Source organism: Carettochelys insculpta, chromosome 25 (assembly GCF_033958435.1).
Source record: "Carettochelys insculpta isolate YL-2023 chromosome 25, ASM3395843v1, whole genome shotgun sequence".
Lineage (NCBI taxonomy): Eukaryota > Metazoa > Chordata > Testudines > Carettochelyidae > Carettochelys > Carettochelys insculpta.
The window spans coordinates 17,379,067-17,398,500 of record NC_134161.1 but is presented as its reverse complement, the minus strand read 5'-3'; the positions used below and the strand labels follow the sequence as shown (position 1 = coordinate 17,398,500).

At 61.9% G+C, this 19,434-nt stretch overlaps 1 protein-coding gene across 1 annotated transcript; it reads right to left on the bottom strand.

Annotated features, from left to right (window-relative positions):
* Nucleotides 1-435: 435 nt before the first annotated feature.
* VSIG10L2 (V-set and immunoglobulin domain containing 10 like 2) lies at nucleotides 436-18,900 on the bottom strand. Its single transcript, XM_074976738.1, has 11 exons — nucleotides 18,639-18,900; nucleotides 15,123-15,398; nucleotides 14,329-14,604; nucleotides 11,836-12,096; nucleotides 10,580-10,840; nucleotides 9,077-9,367; nucleotides 7,007-7,321; nucleotides 2,218-2,340; nucleotides 1,584-1,608; nucleotides 966-1,099; nucleotides 436-545 (listed from the first exon to the last, which is right to left on the bottom strand). Exons 1-11 carry the CDS (start codon nucleotides 18,883-18,885, stop codon nucleotides 436-438), a joined length of 2,319 nt encoding a protein of 772 aa, XP_074832839.1. The 5' UTR covers nucleotides 18,886-18,900.
* Nucleotides 18,901-19,434: the final 534 nt, after the last annotated feature.

The following is a 19,434-nucleotide window of genomic DNA, read 5'->3' as shown; positions in this document are numbered from 1 at the left end:
GGTGAGCACCCAGGAGACGCGGCACGGCAGTGCTGGAGGACGTGATCCCTGGGTGGGGAGGGACAAAGCCCAGGGGCCCAGCTACTGAAAGGCAGCAGCTGCTCTGTGAAGCTGGCCCAAGTGATTTAGGTGCATAACCCCCAGTAATTTGCCCCAAGGCCTGTGCCCCTTACTCCCTGGAGCACACACAGCTCCCCCAGAAATTGGTGCATAGAGCTGTTCCCTTTGCTAGTGCTGTTGTGCCCTGCCAATGACCTGCCATCTCCCCTGCCTGCAGTCCGGCCAGGGCATTTTGCTACCTGGGCTGAGGACCTGGCCATGCCAGGCTGGGGCACAAGGGGAATGCCGGGGTGGTGGGGGGGGCTGTACAAGCCAGTTTCCTGCGCCTTGCTGCAGTCTCTCATGTGGGAAGGTCTGGCAGGGGCCCACTGGGAATCAGGGTGTTGCAGTCACTGTGATGGTGATATTAACAGGAGGGTCATCAGCAGGAAGATCCAGAGCTGGGGGCCCCTCCTGGATGGCTGCAGGGGGGGCTGGGTGGCACTCTGCAGAAGGGAGAGACACACACACACACGCAGCCAATCAGCCAGCTGGCTGCTCCAGCCTGTGACCTGCCTGGGCGCAGCACCTGGGTCCTCCTGGAACCCCGCGCCCCCCCCCCCAAGCCCAACCTGCCCTAAAGGCTGCCCCATGCTACTGCCATAAACCACGGCAATCCAGCCTCATGCTCCATGGCACTAGCCAGCCGGTCAATGGCAGGGTCAGGAAGAACCACACTAGGCCATGGCGGCTCATCGCTGGCCCCTGTGAGCTTGCCCAGTCAAAGCCGGGCACCATGTACAATGGCCAATGATTTAAGTGACCAGCTGCACATGACCTCAAATACAGCACAAGGGCAAAGCAGCACCGCCGCCCCGCCCGCCCCACTCCCGTTGGCATACTGGCTGCCCCTGTGGCCCATTTACCTGCCAGTGGCTCTCTGGCAAAGGGGGCTGTGGGCAATGTGCCCCCAGGTGCGCCGCCTGTCTCACCCACTGCACCTGCAGCGCTCTCTGCATCGTCGGGCGTGCGGATGTGCTCGTGCGCATCAGGGCCAGCCCTGGGACAGGGGGTGCAATGTACCTAAAAACTGTCCTTGTGACCCACACGAGGGCCTGTGGGTGGCCCTTTGTGCGGAGCTGGGTGCTAAGGCAGAGCTGTGGCAGCCAGGCCAATGGGATGGGGGTCATAAGCAGCGGGGGGCACGTGTGAATGGAGTGCGTGGCTGGCCGGGGTGGGGGGGTGGCGAGCAGGCAGCTGGGTGGGTCCGGTCCTTGCTGTATGGGACAGCTCTCTTGGTGCCTGTTAGGCTGTAGCCTGGTCTGGCCCAGCGTGCAGTGCACATTTGGAGCCTGCACACCGTCGAGGCACTGGCCTGGATTGGTGCCTCATGAGCACTGCCCGGGGCGGGGGGGCGGGCGACGGGGCCAGGCGCTCACAGCACACCCCAGGGCCACTGGGCTGTAGCGCCACTGGCCAGTCGGGCAGGCAAGGAAGGGGCCGGGGAGCAGCAGGGGTGGGGTAGCTGGGCACAGGGCACTTACAGTCCGAAGAGCAGGTCATGCAGCCCTGGGGAGCAGCACAAGGAGACAATGGTGTAAGCCTTACCCCCTTACATCACACAGCACCAGCCCCCCCCCCCCGCACCTGCCTGACCTGGGGCTCTGGCAGGAATCAGCCTGAGGCCTGGCCTTGCCCTACACCAGGCCAGCCACAGCCCTGTGCCAGCTGGCAGCACATCACGGGCCCTGGCACACGGAGGTAATGCACCGCCGCACCTGCCGAAAAGGACTCCTGCACCTGATGCCCTGCAGACAGCATCCTGCCACTGGCTCAGGAGCAGCAGCTTTGCCCTCTGCGCCACTGTCTGCCAGGCACACTGCCCACAGGCTTGACTTGGTATGCTGCCTTCCAGGTCTGCCCGGCCTGGCACACTGCTGCCCGTCTCCCCAGACGCTCTCTGCATATGTCCAGCCTAGGGTGCCTGCTCTCGCAGCTGGGGCTCAGTGAGCTGCTGGGGCTTTGCTGCCATTTCTAGCCCTGTGCCCGTTCCTGACCAGGCTCCCTGAGCAAGACGCCGCCCGCCCCCCCGCCCCCCCGGTCTGTTCCCAGCAGCAGTGACGAGATCCCCCCCCCCCCCCCAGCACCCCCATCCCTGTGCCTCCTGCCGCCACTCACGTGGGTTGGTCTCCCGGTGCCGGATGATGTACTGAAATGCCAGCAGTGATGCAACCGCTGCCACCACCATCCCGGCCACTGCAGCGCCCACCACTGCAGGGTAGGCATTGAACGGGGGGTCGGCTAGAAGAGACAGCAGGCACCAGATCAGCATCGCGCAGCCCAGCCCAGAGCAGCCTGCTAGAGCTAGGGCGCCACTCGCCTGGGGAGGGCAGCTTAACTGTCCCACCGTGCAGCCCTCAGCGGCATCCGGAAGTGCTGTGTGACAGTGCCAAAGGGAGGTGCTGTATTGCCCCCACCCCCAATTGCCTCACAGACGCGTCACACGCGTGGGGAGACGATCCACTCAGCAGCAAAGGGAGCTGCCTAAGGCCAGGCAGCATGTCAGTGGCAGAGCAGTGAACGGCCCCGGGTAACCACCGCAGCATGTGCTCGTAAACAGCTGGGAGTTGAGACTTTGCCATGACTGACTGGAGCGTGTAGCTGGGAGCAGGGCAGGCCCACTTGGTCTCGCTCAGCTGTGATGGCTGGGGCTGTTGGGGTGGGGGGGGCATGTCGCACACTGCTGCCCAATTGCAGCAGCGACTCACTGCTCGCCTGGGGTTCAAAGTGCTCAGGTGAGGGGCATCCAGGCCAGGCCAGCCAGTGGAGGTGCACGGCGTGGTTGGGTGGGCGCTGCGCAGCCTGGCACAGGGACGCAGGAGGAGTCCATTGCGGTGCAGCACATGGCTAGCCACTTGCGGACAGTCCACCTGCCAAAAGGCCAGGCTTGGGGCAGTGCGCCAGAGGGACGTGGCCCACTGTCCAGCTGTTGGCAGGCCTCAGAACCCACAGAGTGAGCAAGAGGATGGGGCTGGCCCTAAGTGAAGCCTCAGCCTGTGGGACCTGGTGGCAAGGCACCCAGCGCTGCAAATGGCACACAGTTGGGAGGGGCATGGACACAGCCCCTGGGGAGGGCAACTGTGCCATTTGTAAGCGCCTCCCGGCTGGGCTGGGCCAGCCCTGGAGCCCCTCCTAGGCAAACCCTGCACAGCTTGTACAGTCCCTTCTGAGCAGAGAGCTTGGCCCTCACCTAAGAGTCCTGCTACAGCTAAGCTGAGCACACGCTGGGGCAGGGCCGGGGGGGGCGCGGCCGCAAGGAACGCCACCACAGGCATCCTCCATTTGTGTGTGGTGGCTGGGGGAGGGGTGGGCATGGCTAGCACTGGGAAGCAAGATGGGCTCCTCCTTGGGCCACAGGTTTGTGATCTGGCAGCCTTGTGGGCAATTCTCAGCTCTGCCATTGCTGCCCTTGTTAACCTTGGGCATGTTACTTAGTCTTGTGGCCGGCTCCTTGAAGCAATTGCAGCACCACACACTGAGGGAAACCTCAGTCAGTAGACCCCTGCCCACTCTGAGGGTCTGAGCCTGGTTCCTTCTGCCTCTCACCGCGAGAATAGAGCCATACTCTGCCCAGTCTATTTATGGTGTCAGCTTTTGCGGCCAGGCACCATCCCACACAGCAGAAGGAATCCCCCTTCCAAAGAGCAAAGGAGATTTTTAAATGCATTGTTGTTAACTGCTGCGCCAAGCCACGCTGGGCTGCCGCCCTGCAGTGGCCCAATCTGCATTCAGTGTGATGTGGTTCATCAGCACCATAGCTTATTGTTTCCTATTGTCTGGCTGCACTTTGCTGCTGGGGGCTGGGCTCAAGGCAACTGCTGCCCCCCCCGCTTGGGCCGCATCCGTCGTCATGTCGTCATCGTCCGTCCCGTCCCGCGCCCCCCCGCCCGGTCTACGTACACAGTACTGGACTGAAGTCAGGACCCCTGGTTTATTCCAAGCTCTGCTAGTGAATAGAAGGGTGATCTGGGTTGCCAGCCCGTGCCTCAGTTTCCCCCATACACTGAGACTGACTTGCCTGGCAGAGGTGCTGGGTGTGGTTTAATGTACTGTAAGGCCTGCTTCTGGACAACACCCGACAGTCTGGGTCTCCCAAGGCCATGGGCCTCTGCTCTGCTCCCATCTGCGGCCTCCAGCAGGAGCAGCTCCTGTTCCGCCTGCAGCACCGCGCAGGGAGCTGTTAGGCGACGTGTCCGTGAAGCAGGTTTTAAAGCGGATGTCAGTGTGGAGCAGCCCTGGCTCCACCTGTGCCCTGTGTGTGCACAGCTCCTGGGGGGGGTTGCTAGCCTGGGACTGGAGGTGCACGCCGGGGTTGCCCTGTTGCATGCATCTGCCGCTGTGGTGGAGGCTCTGCAGCCCACATGCTGACCTCAGGGAGGCCAAGGGGCCATGCTGCGCTACACAGCTCAGCCCATCAGGGCACAACCAAGGTGCCTGTTCATGCTGCCCAGGGCCCACCAGCCCTCAGCTCTCTCTCCTGGAGCCGAGCTCGCACGGTGCTTGGACAGAGCTGTGCTCAGCACTAGAGCAAAAAAAAGCTAGGCCCTATGGTTTGTACAGCTCCTAACACAATGCGGTGCAGCCTCGGGGCGAGGTGCATGGTGGTGCTCCACTCGTCCCAGCCAGGGCTGCCGACAGTGACAACCAAGTGAGTGGAGTGAGTGCTTGGGGCTGTGCTGCAGCAGCTGGAGCCAGAGGATGGGGGGTGCACGGCCCAGAGATGAACAATGGTCTGCAGGAAACGGTGCACTCAGCGTAATGAGCTAATGGGGAACAGCAACGACAGTCGCACTGAAGCCCGGTGGGAACGGGGTCCATTCAGACCGCACTGCACAGCACCCTTATTAGCTGAACCCACGCCCGGGAGTCATGCAGCGGGGTGAGCGGGAAGGGAGACACAGCAGGCTGGGCCATGCAGGGTGCAAGCGGAGAAGCAGCGATAGCAAGAGGCAGCGCAGAGGGCTCCAGAAGAGGCACGGGGAGAAGCGGAGCAGTGGGCAGTGTCCTGCTCACCCGGGCTGCATCTCAGCCTGGAGCCTCTTGCGGCTCTAGAGAGGAGCGAGGCTGACGGCTCCTCCATGGGAGCTGCATGTCCCTGGCTCGTCGCTCCAGCAGGGCATCAGCCCTCAGCCAATGAAGGCCTGCGCTAGGTCCATTGCATCATCAGGGTGACTTCTCACTGGCTGATCACACGCGGGGGGGTGTGGCCTGTTTGGAGACCAGCCCCTGCCCATGGTAACCAATGCAGGGAGGCCAGTGTTGGGCTGAGGGCTTTGTGTGCCTCAGCCAGCCGCACCCCGGCACCGGGCTGGGACTCCCAGCAGCTGTCACGCCAGGGCTGGGGCAGGGCCCGCAGGCCAAGCCAGCTGGGCAGGGCTGTGCTCAGCCCCGGCACCGGCCTCGGCCCAGCTCGCATGGCCAAGCCCGGTTCCACCAGGTCACAGCACATGGACGTGGGGGTGGGGATGGGCTGGCAGCCAAACAGGGCCACTAGCCCCAAAGGGAGCAACGCCAATGACAAGGTGCCAGCCCCCCACCCCACCCCACAGCCTGTCCAGGCTCTCGTTAGCACAGACATGCCCCAGGCTCCCAATGGCACCAACAGCACCCGCTGGCGTCCTCTGGGCCGCAGCGATTGGCGTCCCTCCCCAGAGCCAGCCTGGGGCCTCTGCATCCTCTGCATTGCTGCAGGGGCCGAGGCGGGGGGGAGGCCTGCAGGGGCCGAGGCGGGGGGAGGCCTGCAGAGGCCATAGGAGGAAACCCCTACTGGCCCATGGAGGTCCCCCCGTACCCCAACACCGTCCCCTGCACCCCAGTGCCACATCATCCCTGTACCCTGACACGACACCATCCCCTGCATCCCCAGTGCCACATCATCCCTGTACCCCGACACACACCACCATCCCCTGCACCCCAGTACCACCTCAGCCGTGTACCCCAACACTGTCCCCTGCACCCCAGTACCACATCATCCCTGTACCCCAACACTGTCCCCTGCACCCCAGGGCCACCTCAGCCGTGTACCCTGACACACAACACCATCCCCCGCACCCCAGTACCACCTCAGCCATGTACCCCAACACTGTCCCCCGCACCCCAGTGCCACATCATCCTTGTACCCCGACACTGTCCCCTGCACCCCAGTACCACCTCAGCCGTGTACCCCGACACACGACACCATCCCCCTGCACCCCAGTACCACCTCAGCCCTGTACCCCGACACACGACACCATCCCCCGCACCCCAGTGCCACCTCAGCCGTGTACCCCAACACACGACACCATCCCCCGCACCCCAGTACCACCTCAGCCCTGTACCCCGACACAAGACACCGTCCCCCGCATCCCAGTACATCTCCCCCCCCCCCCCCCCCCCCCCCCCGCAACTTCCCATACATCATATGCCATCACCCCCTATCCCCAATCCAATCCTTCAAGGTGCCCACACCCTCCCTTCCACCCTCGTACTGAGATACCAGTGCAGTCTCCCTGTTCTCTATGGCGCAGCGCAGGCCCATAGTACCTGCCCCTCAGTCCCGCTGCCCCAAGGATGTACCCAGCCTGGCCTGCGCCATACCGAGATCCATAGCCTGTGAGGGCAGGGGCCTGCGAGCCGCCTGCTGGCCAGACCCTTCAGCCCAGCATGAGATGGATCCAAAAAGCACTGGCTGAAGAAACGGGGCTTGAATGCTAATCCTGCCAGCCCTGCTGTCCAGCTGGGAAGGGGCTGAGATACACCCACCATTCTCAGCAGCCTGGCTTCCCTGCCCCACTTTGCCCCCGCCCGAGGGGGGTCCCCTGCCCCACGCTGGGGAGACAGGCTGAGGTTCTGGGGATGTTGGTGGGACCCTGGCTAGCCGCTGCAGCTGGGGAGCTCCTGCTCCAGTCCCAGGGCCTGGTCACTTCACCTGGGGTCTTCACCTCGGAGGGGTGGCCAGTGGTGCGGTGGTTGACGGCCAGGATGCGGAAAGCATACACCACTGCCGGGTCCAGACCGCCCACCCTGTGGTCCCGGATGTCAGGTTCGATGTCACTGGCCACCGTCTCCCAGGCCCGGGCTGCCGAGCGTGACAGGCCCAGTGAGGGCTTCTTTGCTTCTTGCCTCTGGACGACGAAGCCGGTCAGGTTCCCCGAGCCCTGCGTCACCCATTCCAGCTGCACCTGAGTGCGCTGCCGGCTGTAGAGCAGCTTGCTGATAGTCACATTGGGGGGCACCGGGTATTCTGCAGAGAGAAGGGTGTGTGTCAGCCGTAACCCAGAGAGCCAGCCGATCGGGCATGCACCCACCCCATGCCACATGCACACATGCCCGGACGCTTGACACCAGCACATCACACACACAGGCACAGTGTCACCTCATCTTCTGCGCGTCGCTGCACAGGCTCCGTCCCTTTCTCTCCCACACTGCTCACGAGAGAACCACTCAGGTGGGCAACAATGCCCACACTGGTGCCATAGCTGGTGGGTGAGCACCCCAGCCCAGCCCTTTCTGCCCAATGCCTTGCTCTTTCTGCAGCCCCTGTGGAGCCACATCTGCCCCCCCCTCCGCCCCCCGGTTACTGCCCCAAACCCCCAGGGCTCTGAGTCTGCCCTGTGCCAGTGCATGGTGCTGCTCCACTCTTCCCAGCCAGTCAGAACACGTGGCAGCCAGAGACCTGGGCACTGCACCATGGCCCCTGTCTCCCCAGGCAGCAGAGAGCCGGGCAGCCCCGGCACAGCCCCGTCCTCCCGAGCGGCAGAGAGCCGCGCAGCCCCGGCACAGCCCCGTCCTCCCAGGCGGCAGAGAGCCGCGCAGCCCCGGCACAGCCCCGTCCTCCCGGGCGGCAGAGACCCGGGCAGCCCCGGCACAGCCCCGTCCTCCCGGGCGGCAGAGACCCGGGCAGCCCCGTCCTCCCGGGTGGCAGAGAGCCGGGCAGCCCCAACCTTCCAAAGTAAACGGGATGAAGTTCAACCAGCACAAATATGAGGTGCTCCACTCAGGAAGGAACATGCAGAGAGGGAAGGGACTCCCAAGACGGAGTGTTGCAGGAAGGGAGCTTGGGGTCAGCGTGCACCACAAGCTGAATGTGAGTCCGCAGGGTGACACTGTTGCAAAAAAGCCAACACGCTTCTGGGATGCATTAACAGGAGTGCTGTGAGCAAGGCAGGAGTAATTCTTCCACTCTGCTCTGCGCTGATTAGGCCTCAGCTGGAGTTTGTGTCCAGTTCTGGGCCCCACATTTCAGGAATGAGGCAGAGGAGCTGGAGAAGGCCCAGAGAAGAGCAACGAGAGCAACGAAAGCTCGAGAGAACATGAGTGATGAGGGAGGACTGAAAGAACTTGGCCTGCTTGGTTTGCAAAAGAAAAGAGGAGAGGGGAAGTGACAGCGGCTCTCAAGTACCTGGAAAGGTTACAAGGGGGAGGGATGAAAGCTCTTCTCATGGCCTTCTGAGGAGAGGACAAGGCGCTTAGGGTGGGCTGGGCTTAGGCTGCACGAGGGCGATTTCGGCTGGACCTAAGGAGAAGCTCCCTGTCAGGGTGGGTTAGTAATGGAAGCAATCGCCCGGGCCGGGGGCAGGGACCAGGGAGGGCAGCACTGTCACTACCGCTGTTGAAGAGTGGCAGGGAGGCCCATCCAGAGGCTTGTTGGTGCTGCTGCAGGACAGGGGTGGGTTGGCCACTCACTCGAGCTCCATCCCTTCTGACATGGCTTTGCCTCGAGCAACGTGTTCAATGCGTACCCAGGACGAAACCCAGCAGGAACAGGGCCTCCCACCCACATGCTCCCCAGAGTACCCCTGCCTCCCCCCCTCAGCCCCTTCCCTCATTTCCTTTCCCCCATGCACCACGTGCGCACCACCAACTCCCCACCCACTTCCCCTCCAGCCTTGCTACAGGGCTCCCCCCACATCTCCTGACCCACCAGTCCTGGCCTCCTTCTAATGCTCTGCCCTGTCCCAGAGTGGCTCCCATGAGGTCCCACCCAGCCATGCCATACTCTTCACATGGAGCCTGATGGGGAGGGTGGCGTTGCCCACGGCATTCACGGCTGCACAGTGGTAGGTGCCGCTGTCCCTCAGCCACTCTGTGTCCCGGATGGTCAGGCTGAACCAGGCGCTGCCCTGCTGCAGCCTGTACCGCGCAGTGTCCGACCGGATCACCTGGTGCTTGTTGTTGTACCAGAACACTTCAGAGCCCAGGTGTGGCCCCTGCAGGGTGCAGGCCAGCTGGGCCTCACCGCCCTCAAACAGCGACACCTCCGTGCGCTCAGCCGCCAGCCTGGGAACCTCTGTCCAGAGGGTCGAGAGAGAGAGAGAGAGAGAGAGAGAGAGATGGGCACGGCGTGTGAACTGCCCCAGGGCAGGATGCCTGCGTCCCAGCAGAGCAGGGGTCTGCGCCCATGAGTCTGGGGCGACCACTGTTTTGGTCTATGAACTCTGCAGCGTCCTAGCCTAGTGAGGGGATTTGTCCCGTGAGACCTGCAGCAAGTCCTGGCCTGGGGAGAGGAACCAGATCTATCCCAGCTCATGCAACCTCTCTAGGGATGGTAACTAAGTCGCAGTTCCAGGGCAGGGCCATATTCTGCCCTGCACGCCTCTGTGCATGGCTGGTGATGCCAGGGGCTGCCTAGGGGCCCAGAAGGCAGGGGAGGTGCTGCCTTGTGAAGGCATGCATTGCACGGCAAACCGAGAGCCCTGTGTGAGGAACTCCCGTGAGCTGCTGTCCTGGGGCCCCTAGGCCATTGGCACAGCAGCTCAGCAGAGCCATGCTTTCACCCGCAGCCCCGGCACCTGCCTGCATGCTGCAGGCCTGAGCCATGCTGCACACCACTGTGGTCTGCCGCCGCAGCAGGGAGCAGCCCCTCAGCACCACAGCCAGAGGTGTGGGTGTCCACTCCTGAGGCTCCAAAGCAGCATTTGACAGGTGCAGGGTGGTCACAGCCAGGCCGCCAGCCACCGGTGTAGGGAAAGCACCCAGCTGGGCATGTGCCGCTGTAACCCACACACCTGGGGATGGGTCACTGGCCCAAGGAATGGCACCGAGCCCCCTCACACAGAGAGAGAGAATGTGTCTGCTCTGCAGCCTGAGCCATGAGCCAGCTGTCTTTTCACTCACCCTGTGGTGGTTCCTGCCCCAGGCCCCTGAGGTCTCCATCATGCCTGGGCTGCTTCTCCTAATACTTGTTCTGAGTGCCCCAGTTGCCAGGTCAAGCACCCTTCCCCTGGATCCTCCTCAGCCCCCCTGGCCCTGCCTTGTGGGGTGCAGCAATTCCAGGGGGCAGACAGAGCTTTGCACCCTCAGGAACAGGCCCCATTATCCCAGAAGGGGCGGGGGAGGGCTCCACAGCTCATCCCATTCCCTGCCATCGTGGTCCCAGGGCTGGCTCAAAGCAAGAGCCACTTGGCTGCCGAGTGATGGATGCTGCTTCTCAGGCAGGGTTCCAGCCAGCCCCAAATGTGTGCCATGACCCACCCGCAGGCCCAGCTGCTGGCTTGCTCACCCAGCCGGACAAGGCACTCCCTGGCGCTGGCCTGCAGAGGGTGGGCTGCCAGGCAGGTGAACTCCTTGCCCCCCAGGGTGCTGTTGGAGTGCATGACGTAGATGTTGCTGGAGGGCTTCAAGCTGCCCAGCACGCGGTTGCGCCAGTCTCTCCACCAGAGCGCGATGCGGGGCAGGCCTCCAGCCCAGTCGCAGGAAAGCATGAGGTACTCGTTCTGCTTGGTGGCCATGGCCGAGCAGGTGGGGCTGCCCCTGGGGACCCCTGGGACCAGAGACAGCAGCACCTGAGTCAAGGCCCCTGCCCACATCCAGCCTGGAGGTGATGCTGTGCAGCCCTTTGTGCGGGTCCCAGTGCTTTGTCTCCCCACAGAAAATGGGAGGAATCAGGGTTCCCAGTGCCACCTTCTGCCCCAGGAGCTCTGCAGACGGAGGCTCGCCTCACGAGGTATGTGCCCAGAGGACCAGTGCTCACTGGCCGGGTGGGACTCCATGGAGCTCCAACACTGTGGGGGGGGAGGACTCTTGCCAAGCCAAGACAGTGAAGGCTCAGAAAACCCCCATGCCCTGGTGGGGAAGGTGGGTGCAGCCCTGAGCTCTCCAGCCCAGGAGTATTCTCGCTGCTCAGGGACTGTCCACGACCTCTCCAACATTCCTCCACACAAGGGGGGACCTTCCTGCCCCTCTCCAGGTCTCCAGGAGGGTGGCAGCTGCGTGTCTGTGCCCCGGGACATTTATATGGTGACACTAAGCTGATTCCTCGTGCAAAGCCGTCAGTAGGACGCAATGTGCCCTGCACCACAGCAGGGCTTTGCAGACCCTGCAAGTTAGTTCATGGCCTTTGGGACCCCCACAGACAAAACCCACAACCACCACCACCCAGAATGACGTGAGTCAAGAATACAAGCAGGCCCAGGGAGTGGCCTTGTGGTCACTGCAGCCAGCTCACTTGTAGGACCAGCAGTTAGGCTTCCCTTTGTCAGTGCTGCGAATGAGAGCAGGCCAGGCCAGGCCAGCCCCAACACTTCACCCTCATGAGCAGTGTGACTGCACGGCAGCCATGCAACTCCCTGCACCCTGTGTGCAAGACCAACAGTTGCTCTATCCCCCCCGGGAGCCCCAAATGGCCGGGAAGAAGGGAGACCTGCTCTCACCTGCAGCTGGGCACTCATTTCCACCAGTGGGGGATAGAGCATGGGCCCTGCAGGCAGGGGTGTTTCTGCTGGTGGGTGGCACCATGGGGTGGGCAGGGGTACTCACACACAGTGGTGATGCAGACCGCGTCCGCTCTGAGCGCTGGGTGGGAGGCAAGGCAGGTGTACGAGCTGCCGTTCCGGACATCTGCTCCTCGCTGGATGCTGGTGGCACTGGAGAAAGACGCCGCAGCGTCTGCTTCCTGCCCAGATCTCACCCACTGTAGCCGCGCTGGAGGGAACCCACCAGGCCACGAACACTGCAGAGCAATGTCCTGGAAATTGGCAGCAGGCACGGGCATGCAGCTGGGCTTCCCCTCGGGCAAATCTGTGCATGGGGCAAAGATTATATCAAGAGCAAGAGGCATCAGCAGCACCAGGTAGAAGACCAGGCGTGCTGCCGGGGGCTGCCGGGCACAGGAGGGGTACTGGGTCCAGGAGCCTCCTAACTCTGGGGGTTCTTCCCAAGGAGACTGACTCCCTTGCCGGCTCTGTAGGCGCAGTGGTGCAGAGCTGGGAGAGCCCAGGGTGCTCGGCACCTGCAAAGTGCATTTCACTTGCTAAACCTGGGATGCACCACATGGGCCCTGGCTGCCATCAGCACCCAGCTGGGAGCCTGAGCAACTAATGGAGAGCAGAGGTCCAGGTCCCGTAGGCACATGGCTGTCCCTCCAGCACCATGAGACTGCTCCCCAGCATGGTTCTTGAGCCAGGGACAGCTCTGCCCGATGTGTGAGGTGGGGGCAAGGAATGGGTGTGCCCCTCGTTCTGCAAGGCCTGATGCCTGGGTCAGGTGGCTCCCAGAAGAAAAGTGGTTTCGCATGCTGGTGACAGGGCAGAGATTCAAGGTCACTGAGTTGCTCTGGCTCACAGTGGCTGGAACTGTGACCTGGTGTCGCTCTGGCGCACGGGATGGAACAGTGAGCTGGTGTCGCTCTGGCGCACAGGGGAGGAACAGTGAGCTGGTGTCGCTCTGGCGCACAGGGGATGGAACAGTGAGCTGGTGTCGCTCTGGCGCACAGGGGAGGAACAGTGAGCTGGTGTCGCTCTGGCGCACAGGGGATGGAACAGTGAGCTGGTGTCGCTCTGGCGCACAGGGGATGGAACAGTGACCTGGTGTCACTCTGGCGCACAGGGGATGGAACAGTGACCTGGTGTCGCTCTGGCGCACAGGGGATGGAACAGTGAGCTGGTGTCGCTCTGGCGCACAGGGGATGGAACAGTGACCTGGTGTCACTCTGGCGCACAGGGGATGGAACAGTGACCTGGTGTCGCTCTGGCGCACAGGGGATGGAACAGTGACCTGGTGTCGCTCTGGCGCACAGGGGATGGAACAGTGAGCTGGTGTCGCTCTGGCGCACAGGGGATGGAACAGTGAGCTGCTCTGATGTCCCTCTGAGGTGCCGGCACACTTGGGACAGTCTGCAAGGTGTCTCCCCCGCTGTGCAGCACCAGAGACATTTGGCGACACTGTGAACTGACACCGATTCTTCAAGCAGCCTCCAGATTTAATAATCTCACTGAGCTGTTGCCAGTTGGCACCTCTGGCTGGCTGCCACAGCCGTCCAGCACCCTCTTGGCTACTGTCCCCCTGAGCTGACCCTTTCCTGCTTCTGGAATCCCCCGTCACATGACCTGTCCTTCCCAGTCAGAGACCAGCCCAAACTCTCTGTTCCCCTTGTGACAAGCCCCCGAACCACCTGCCAAGACTCCCTGGTGCCTCCTGATAGCTCCTCCGTCCCAGCCTGCCTCCCTCCCCGCAAGGTCTGGTGGCCTCTCCCTGGTCCCTCAGTCAGCTGGCTCTGTTCCCAGAGGGGTCTGAGGGTTTGGTACCTGGTAGAAATGATGGGGGAGCAGGTAGACGTTGCAGCAGAGAAGCTGCTAGCTCAGAGGCGTCTGTATGCAGCTAGAATTCACTTCTCTTACACAGTTCCACTCTCCTTATATGCTGGGTGGGTCCATGCAGGGTCACCAATAGGCCCTGTGCTGCTCCCCAGCATGCCCTCACCAGGATCCTGTGCACCACTGCACAGCAGCCCAAATGCAGAGCTGAGCCAAGCAGGAACAGCAAACACCCCCCTTGGTGATCAGTTGCTAGACAACTCATGGGCCCCCTTGCTCCTCCACTGCCCCGGAGCCCAGCTGCAGAGAACGCACCCACTGCCTTAGGCCATATACAGCCCCCTGTCATTCTCACAGTGCTGTGCCTTCTGCCCTGCCTTGTGGCGCTGAGCCCTGGGCCCAACTGGTGCTGGGGAAGAGGCAATTCTGCCCTCACAAAGGAGGGGACCGTGTTTCATGTGTGCGTTTGGGACCACCAGAGGTAGAAGCATCTATGTCCCTCTCATGAGCCTCAGCACCCCTTTCTCTGGCTTGGGGGGCTCCTCCCTCACCGCTGGTACCTCATTAGCTAGCAGGGGCCCATGCAAGTCAAGGAAGGAAGGAAGGAAGGAAGAGGGATGCAGAAGACAGAGGGGAGGGCCCAGTGGGGGGATGCAGCTGCACATGCACAGAGCACATCCAGAGGGCCTGGCGCCTGGCCGCAGGAGGGAGCACTCACAGTAGACAGTGAGGACGACGGTGGTCTGTGCCCGGGTGTCAAGATGGGTGTTTTGGGCCAGGCAGGTGTAGGTGCCCGTCTGGGTGCGGGAGATCTTGGCTATCACGTACTTCTGGCCAGAGTGGACCTGGGAGCTGTTGTAAAACCAGATGTAGTGGCTGGGTGGGTTGGAGGGGGCCAGGCAGGTCAGGACCACCTCCTCCTGCTCATTAGCTGAGAAGCCATTCTGGGTAATGGCAAACGGCTCAATGCTGATCACGGGCTCATCGGGGCCATCTGCAGAATGAAGCAGTGGGCAGTCAGAGCCAGGCCAAGGGTGCGGGGTGGGGGGCAGAGGCTGGATCGTTTAGCTGAATCTCTGTGGTGCAGGACTAGGGCATGGGGCTCTCTAGCCCAGGAGGTGGCTGGGTTCACCCCTGAGACATGGGGTCTCTGGTCCCCAGGGCAGGCTGGCGTATGTCACCCCCTCCCCTCGCTGGTCACCAGCAAGCTCACTCCCGTTCCAGACCCTCTGTCCTCCTCCAAGTCCCAGGCAGCTGCTGCAACGCTGCTGCAGCCATGCACAAGGAGTCCCTGGGAAGGGCGTGCACAGGCTCTGGGCTGGGGGAAGAGAGATGGGAGGCCCTGAGAGACACAGGGGAAAAGAGACACTCGGTGGGGGCCCGCTGCTGGGAGCTGGGAAGCACCCCACTCCCCCGGCCTCGGCAGGGATTTCAGACGCTCAGACGCTGGCGGGATCAGGCCGCTGCGGGCGAGGGCAGAGCGGAAAGAGGGGAGGTTTGCTGGTCACTTACAAATGACATCGAGATACATCCTGTCACTGGTCTGGCTGTTGACCTCGTTGTGGGCAGTGCAGGTGTACCAGCCCAAGTGAGTCCGGTTAGCTGTCGTCAGGTTCAGCAGCCCACTGCCGCCTTCCGTGACTGCCACCGTGCCCTCCCGGCTGGTGTGGCGATGCCAGGAGAACTCAACGGGGGGCGTCCCCTCCTTCACCACGCACGTCATCGTCACTGGCGCGCCTTCCACCGGCGTGGGGTCACTCATCTGCAGGAAGGGCTGTGGAACAGGCACTAAGAGAGACCAAGAACATGCCTCAGGTGTGAGCTGACCTGCTGCTGCTTCTGCTGACCCACCAGATCCCCCACAAACTGTCTGCTCCAGCCCCCACCACACCCTCCATCCCAGGAACCCCAGAGCTGGCTCCCGTCCCATCCTGCACCAGCTGCTCCCTCAACAATCCAGTCCCTTTCTGCTGGTGCTGACCCAGTGCAAGGCGAGTCCAAAGGCTTCCAGGTCAGAATTCTCCCCTCACCAGAGCAGTGGCCTGCCCTTGGCAAGCACATGGGGAAGGCGTGGCCTAGGGGGTCGGGTGGCGACTAACGTGTAGCCTGTACCCGGGTGCCCGGGGGGCCAGCGGGTGGCTGCAGCGATGCCATTGCACGTGGTTTGATGGTGAGCCTTCCGACGCTTGGTGTTTTCCTTAAAGCCCCAGCTCCTGGAGTCCTGGCATGACACAAGCCTCTCAGCTGGTATGAATAAAGTGAAGTGGCTGTGGAGAAAAGTGTGTAAATGCGCCCCAAGCCAGCCCAACAGCTCTCCCCACAGCATCAAACCAGGCTCTTTTCATAGCTCTCTGGATTGTAAAGCTGCTCTCATGAATTTGGGGCACCTGACTCAATTCTGCGCAGTTGGAGGTGATGCAGGGCCACTTGTGTGGGCCAGTGGGCACTCACCCCCTGAATTTTCAGTCCAGCGTGGAGGAGTGGTGTCCGCACCATTGCTGTCAGTTCTGTGAGTTCGGTCCCATTCCAGCGAGCGAGCCACTGGCAGCGGTATCTGAGCCTCTGCTGTTGGCGGCTGGAGGCACCCCTTGGTGCTGCACACAATTGATTCCATGCCCAGGGCAGGCTGAAAGCCTCTGCAGGGTGTGGGTCAGTGGGCCCCAGGGAGCAAGCACCCCTCCCCCCTGCTCAAAATGTGCCAGCTCTGTGGGCAGAGCTGCCAGGGACCTCTGATTTTTGGTGCCCAACTCGACACACCCCTGGCCTGATTCTCTGAGGACTCAGCACCTGCAGTCACTGCTAGCACTGGTGGGAGCCCCAGGGCTCACCTCCGCCACAATGCCTGTAAGAACATGAAAAGCAGCTGAGGCCATGGCCAGCTGGGCCAGCCGGTATTGCTCCTTCCTCCCTGGCCGCCTGGCTCTTGTCCTCAGCTAGACGGGGTGGGACTGTCCGCTCTGTGTTTGTACCGCCTGCACTGGGGTGCTGGGCCACCCCCGGTGTCATCACAGCAATACATGATGACCATAATAAGCCCAAGTCAGGGGCTAATCCTGCAACTGCTGACTCAGCCCACCCGCTGCAGGGTCCCCATCTGTAAAGGAGACTTTTTACCTCCACCCTCTGGCCAGTCACTGCGCCCAGGGCAGGCACAGCACAGAATCCCTGGAGCAGGTGGCGGTTCTGGGGGAGGATGGAATTCTGTGATGCTGTGTGAGCCGTGTGTGAGCTGTGTGAAGGGTGAATTATCCCCCACAGCTTCTTTTCCTCATCAGCCCAGCTGGGCAAAGCAGGCAATGGATTGTTTGCAAATGTGTCCCGTCCATCAGCCAGTTAATTATTAGCCATTGTTCCTTGCCTCTGGATTCTTTTCTCTCTCGGGAATTATGAAGAAACAAAGCCCTGCAGCACCTTAAAGGCTAACAATTGCATTGATTAGGTGATGAGCTTCATGGGACAGACCCGCTGCTTCAGATGCAGGAGCAGAAGTTTCAGAAATGGTCGGTCTTTGAGGTGCTGCGGGACTGCTTGGCTTTTTGCGATGCGAGAGACTCACATGGCTTGCCCTCTGCAATTGCAGACTGGGTGGCCCCAAATTTCTCCCCGTTATCTTCCCCATGATCTGGGTAATGATGCTAACGGCATCTGGCTCACTCAGCTTTGAAGGGAGCTGGATTAATACGCACTGGGACAGAAATTCTTTGCTACCCAAGTGGTGGACTAACAGATGTAATCTGTCCCATCTGGCCTAAGACTCCAAAGGACTCTGAAATATTCCACCTGGATGAGAAAGCAGTCTGCAGCTAGTGCTATGGCCAAGGCGAGGGGCTCTGAGCTCTGGACAGATGACTGAGCAGTGAGCACAGCCCTCACGATGGGCCATTCGTGGACTTACCAGCAAGAAGCAGTGGCCCAGGAGTCAGTGACATCCTCCCAGGAACCAAGCACCATATGTCAGAGTCATCTACCCAGCAGGCACATTGCTGGGGGAGCAGCTGAGCCTGAGCTTGGCTGGTGATGCTGGGAGAGGCAGGGTATGGGCCCCCAGGGGTCGTCAGGAAAGCCCTGCTCTGGCACACCCAGGCGGGACCCCTGGCCACAGCACCGGAGGTGCGCACACATCACCAGCTGTTGTGCTGAGATGGCAGAGCAGAATGCTAGCTGTGTTTCCCCAGTTTGTGAGCAACGGCTGCCTGGGGCACCATTCTGCACAGCAGGGCACCAGGGGAGCAGGGCCCAGCCAGGCACAGGAGTGCAGAACACCAGGGCGCAGAGCCGCAAAAGCCATTGCCCCCACCGCTTGGCGCTGCGCAGGCTGGGCAGCAGCACTGCAGTCTCACCCTCTCCCATCACTCAACCCGGGCCAAGGGGCTCCCTTCAGGTGCTCCTGACAATGCCCGGGACCCGCCGGAAGAGCCTCCAGAAGGCAGCAGAGGATGCCCTCGCTTTTAAGGCAATGAGAGCTGAGCTCTTTGGGGCAAGGTCTGCCCGTTCGTTCTAGCGCAGCAGGGTCTGTCCGTCACTGCAGCAGTACCATAAGGACAGGCTGGGTCAGGCTGTGGAGCACATCCTGCAGGAGACACCATGGAGGGTGGAACCCAAACGGGTCGCACGGGCCTCCCAGCATCACTGCATGCGGCAGCATGTCAGCAACTTGAGGGGCAGGTGAGCAGCAGTGCGAGGACAGTGGTTGGAGGAGGTGATGGGGCACCAGCGCTCCCTGGAAGCTGCGCTCTGATTGCAGAGCACCCGCAGCGGGTTCCTTCACAGCCGCGCAGGCCTCCTTGCAGATATGTCATTTATTCTGCACACGGATGGAAAAACTTGGAGTGGGCACTGGGGCCCCTGGTGTTCACGTCCACCCTGCAGCGCTGGATGCAACCCAGTCCCCTGCCTCAGTTTGCCTGAGGAGTCTGCAGCTACAGAGGGGTTGGGGACTGTGGCAGGGGCACAGCAGGCGGTGGCTTGGGGATGGTACTTCGTTACTTGTTCGGACAGTCCCAGGCAGAGGGGCGCCGCGCTACCTACCCAGCACGACCAGCTCGATGTAGAAGTAGCCCACTTTGATTTCTCCATCCTCTTCATACATCGCCTGGCACATGAAGTGCCCTTGGGCAGCCGTCTGCAAGTCACTCACCTCCAGCGTGCCGTTCCTCAGCCTCACCTGCCCCAGGACCGCGGAGGCCTTCTCCACCTTGGCCTCCACCCCGTTGCTGATGGCGACAGCCCTGGGCACCACAGAGCCCAGCTTGGTGAAGCTCCAGAACACCACCATGGGCGAGACCACATCCCCACACACCAGCTGCACAGAGCGGTGACGCACCCCTCGCACCGCTTGCTCCTGGTACTTGGCATCACCTGGGTGGAGCAGCTGAGCTGGGATGGACAAGACAGGAAGGATGGGCCAGTGGTTAGGGTGGCCCTCTGCAGCTCGGGCATCTTTTCCACGCTCCAGCTCAGCCGCTGTGCATTACGCTCCTCTGTGCCTCAGGGGCCCAGTGCTGCCCTCCTCGGGGAGGGGAGGGTTAGGGTTAAGGACGGTGGGAAGGTGCTGGTACTAGGTGCAGCAGACAGCTTAAGTCTGGCACTGATAGAACTGAGCACACAAAGTGCAATTTTAATGTAGACTTGGACCCACCAGCCCCAACGCCTCCTACTCTGCCATAGCAGTTACAGTTCTCCAGATCTTGGGTCCTGCTCAGAGCTCTTCCCTGGGCAGGCTCCAGCTTTCCCAGGGAGGCTTTGGGCTCTGACAGACAGCAAAGCCCTGCCCCTTTCCAGGCAGAGGACAACTTCCATGCCCAGGCAGAGGACACCTTGCATC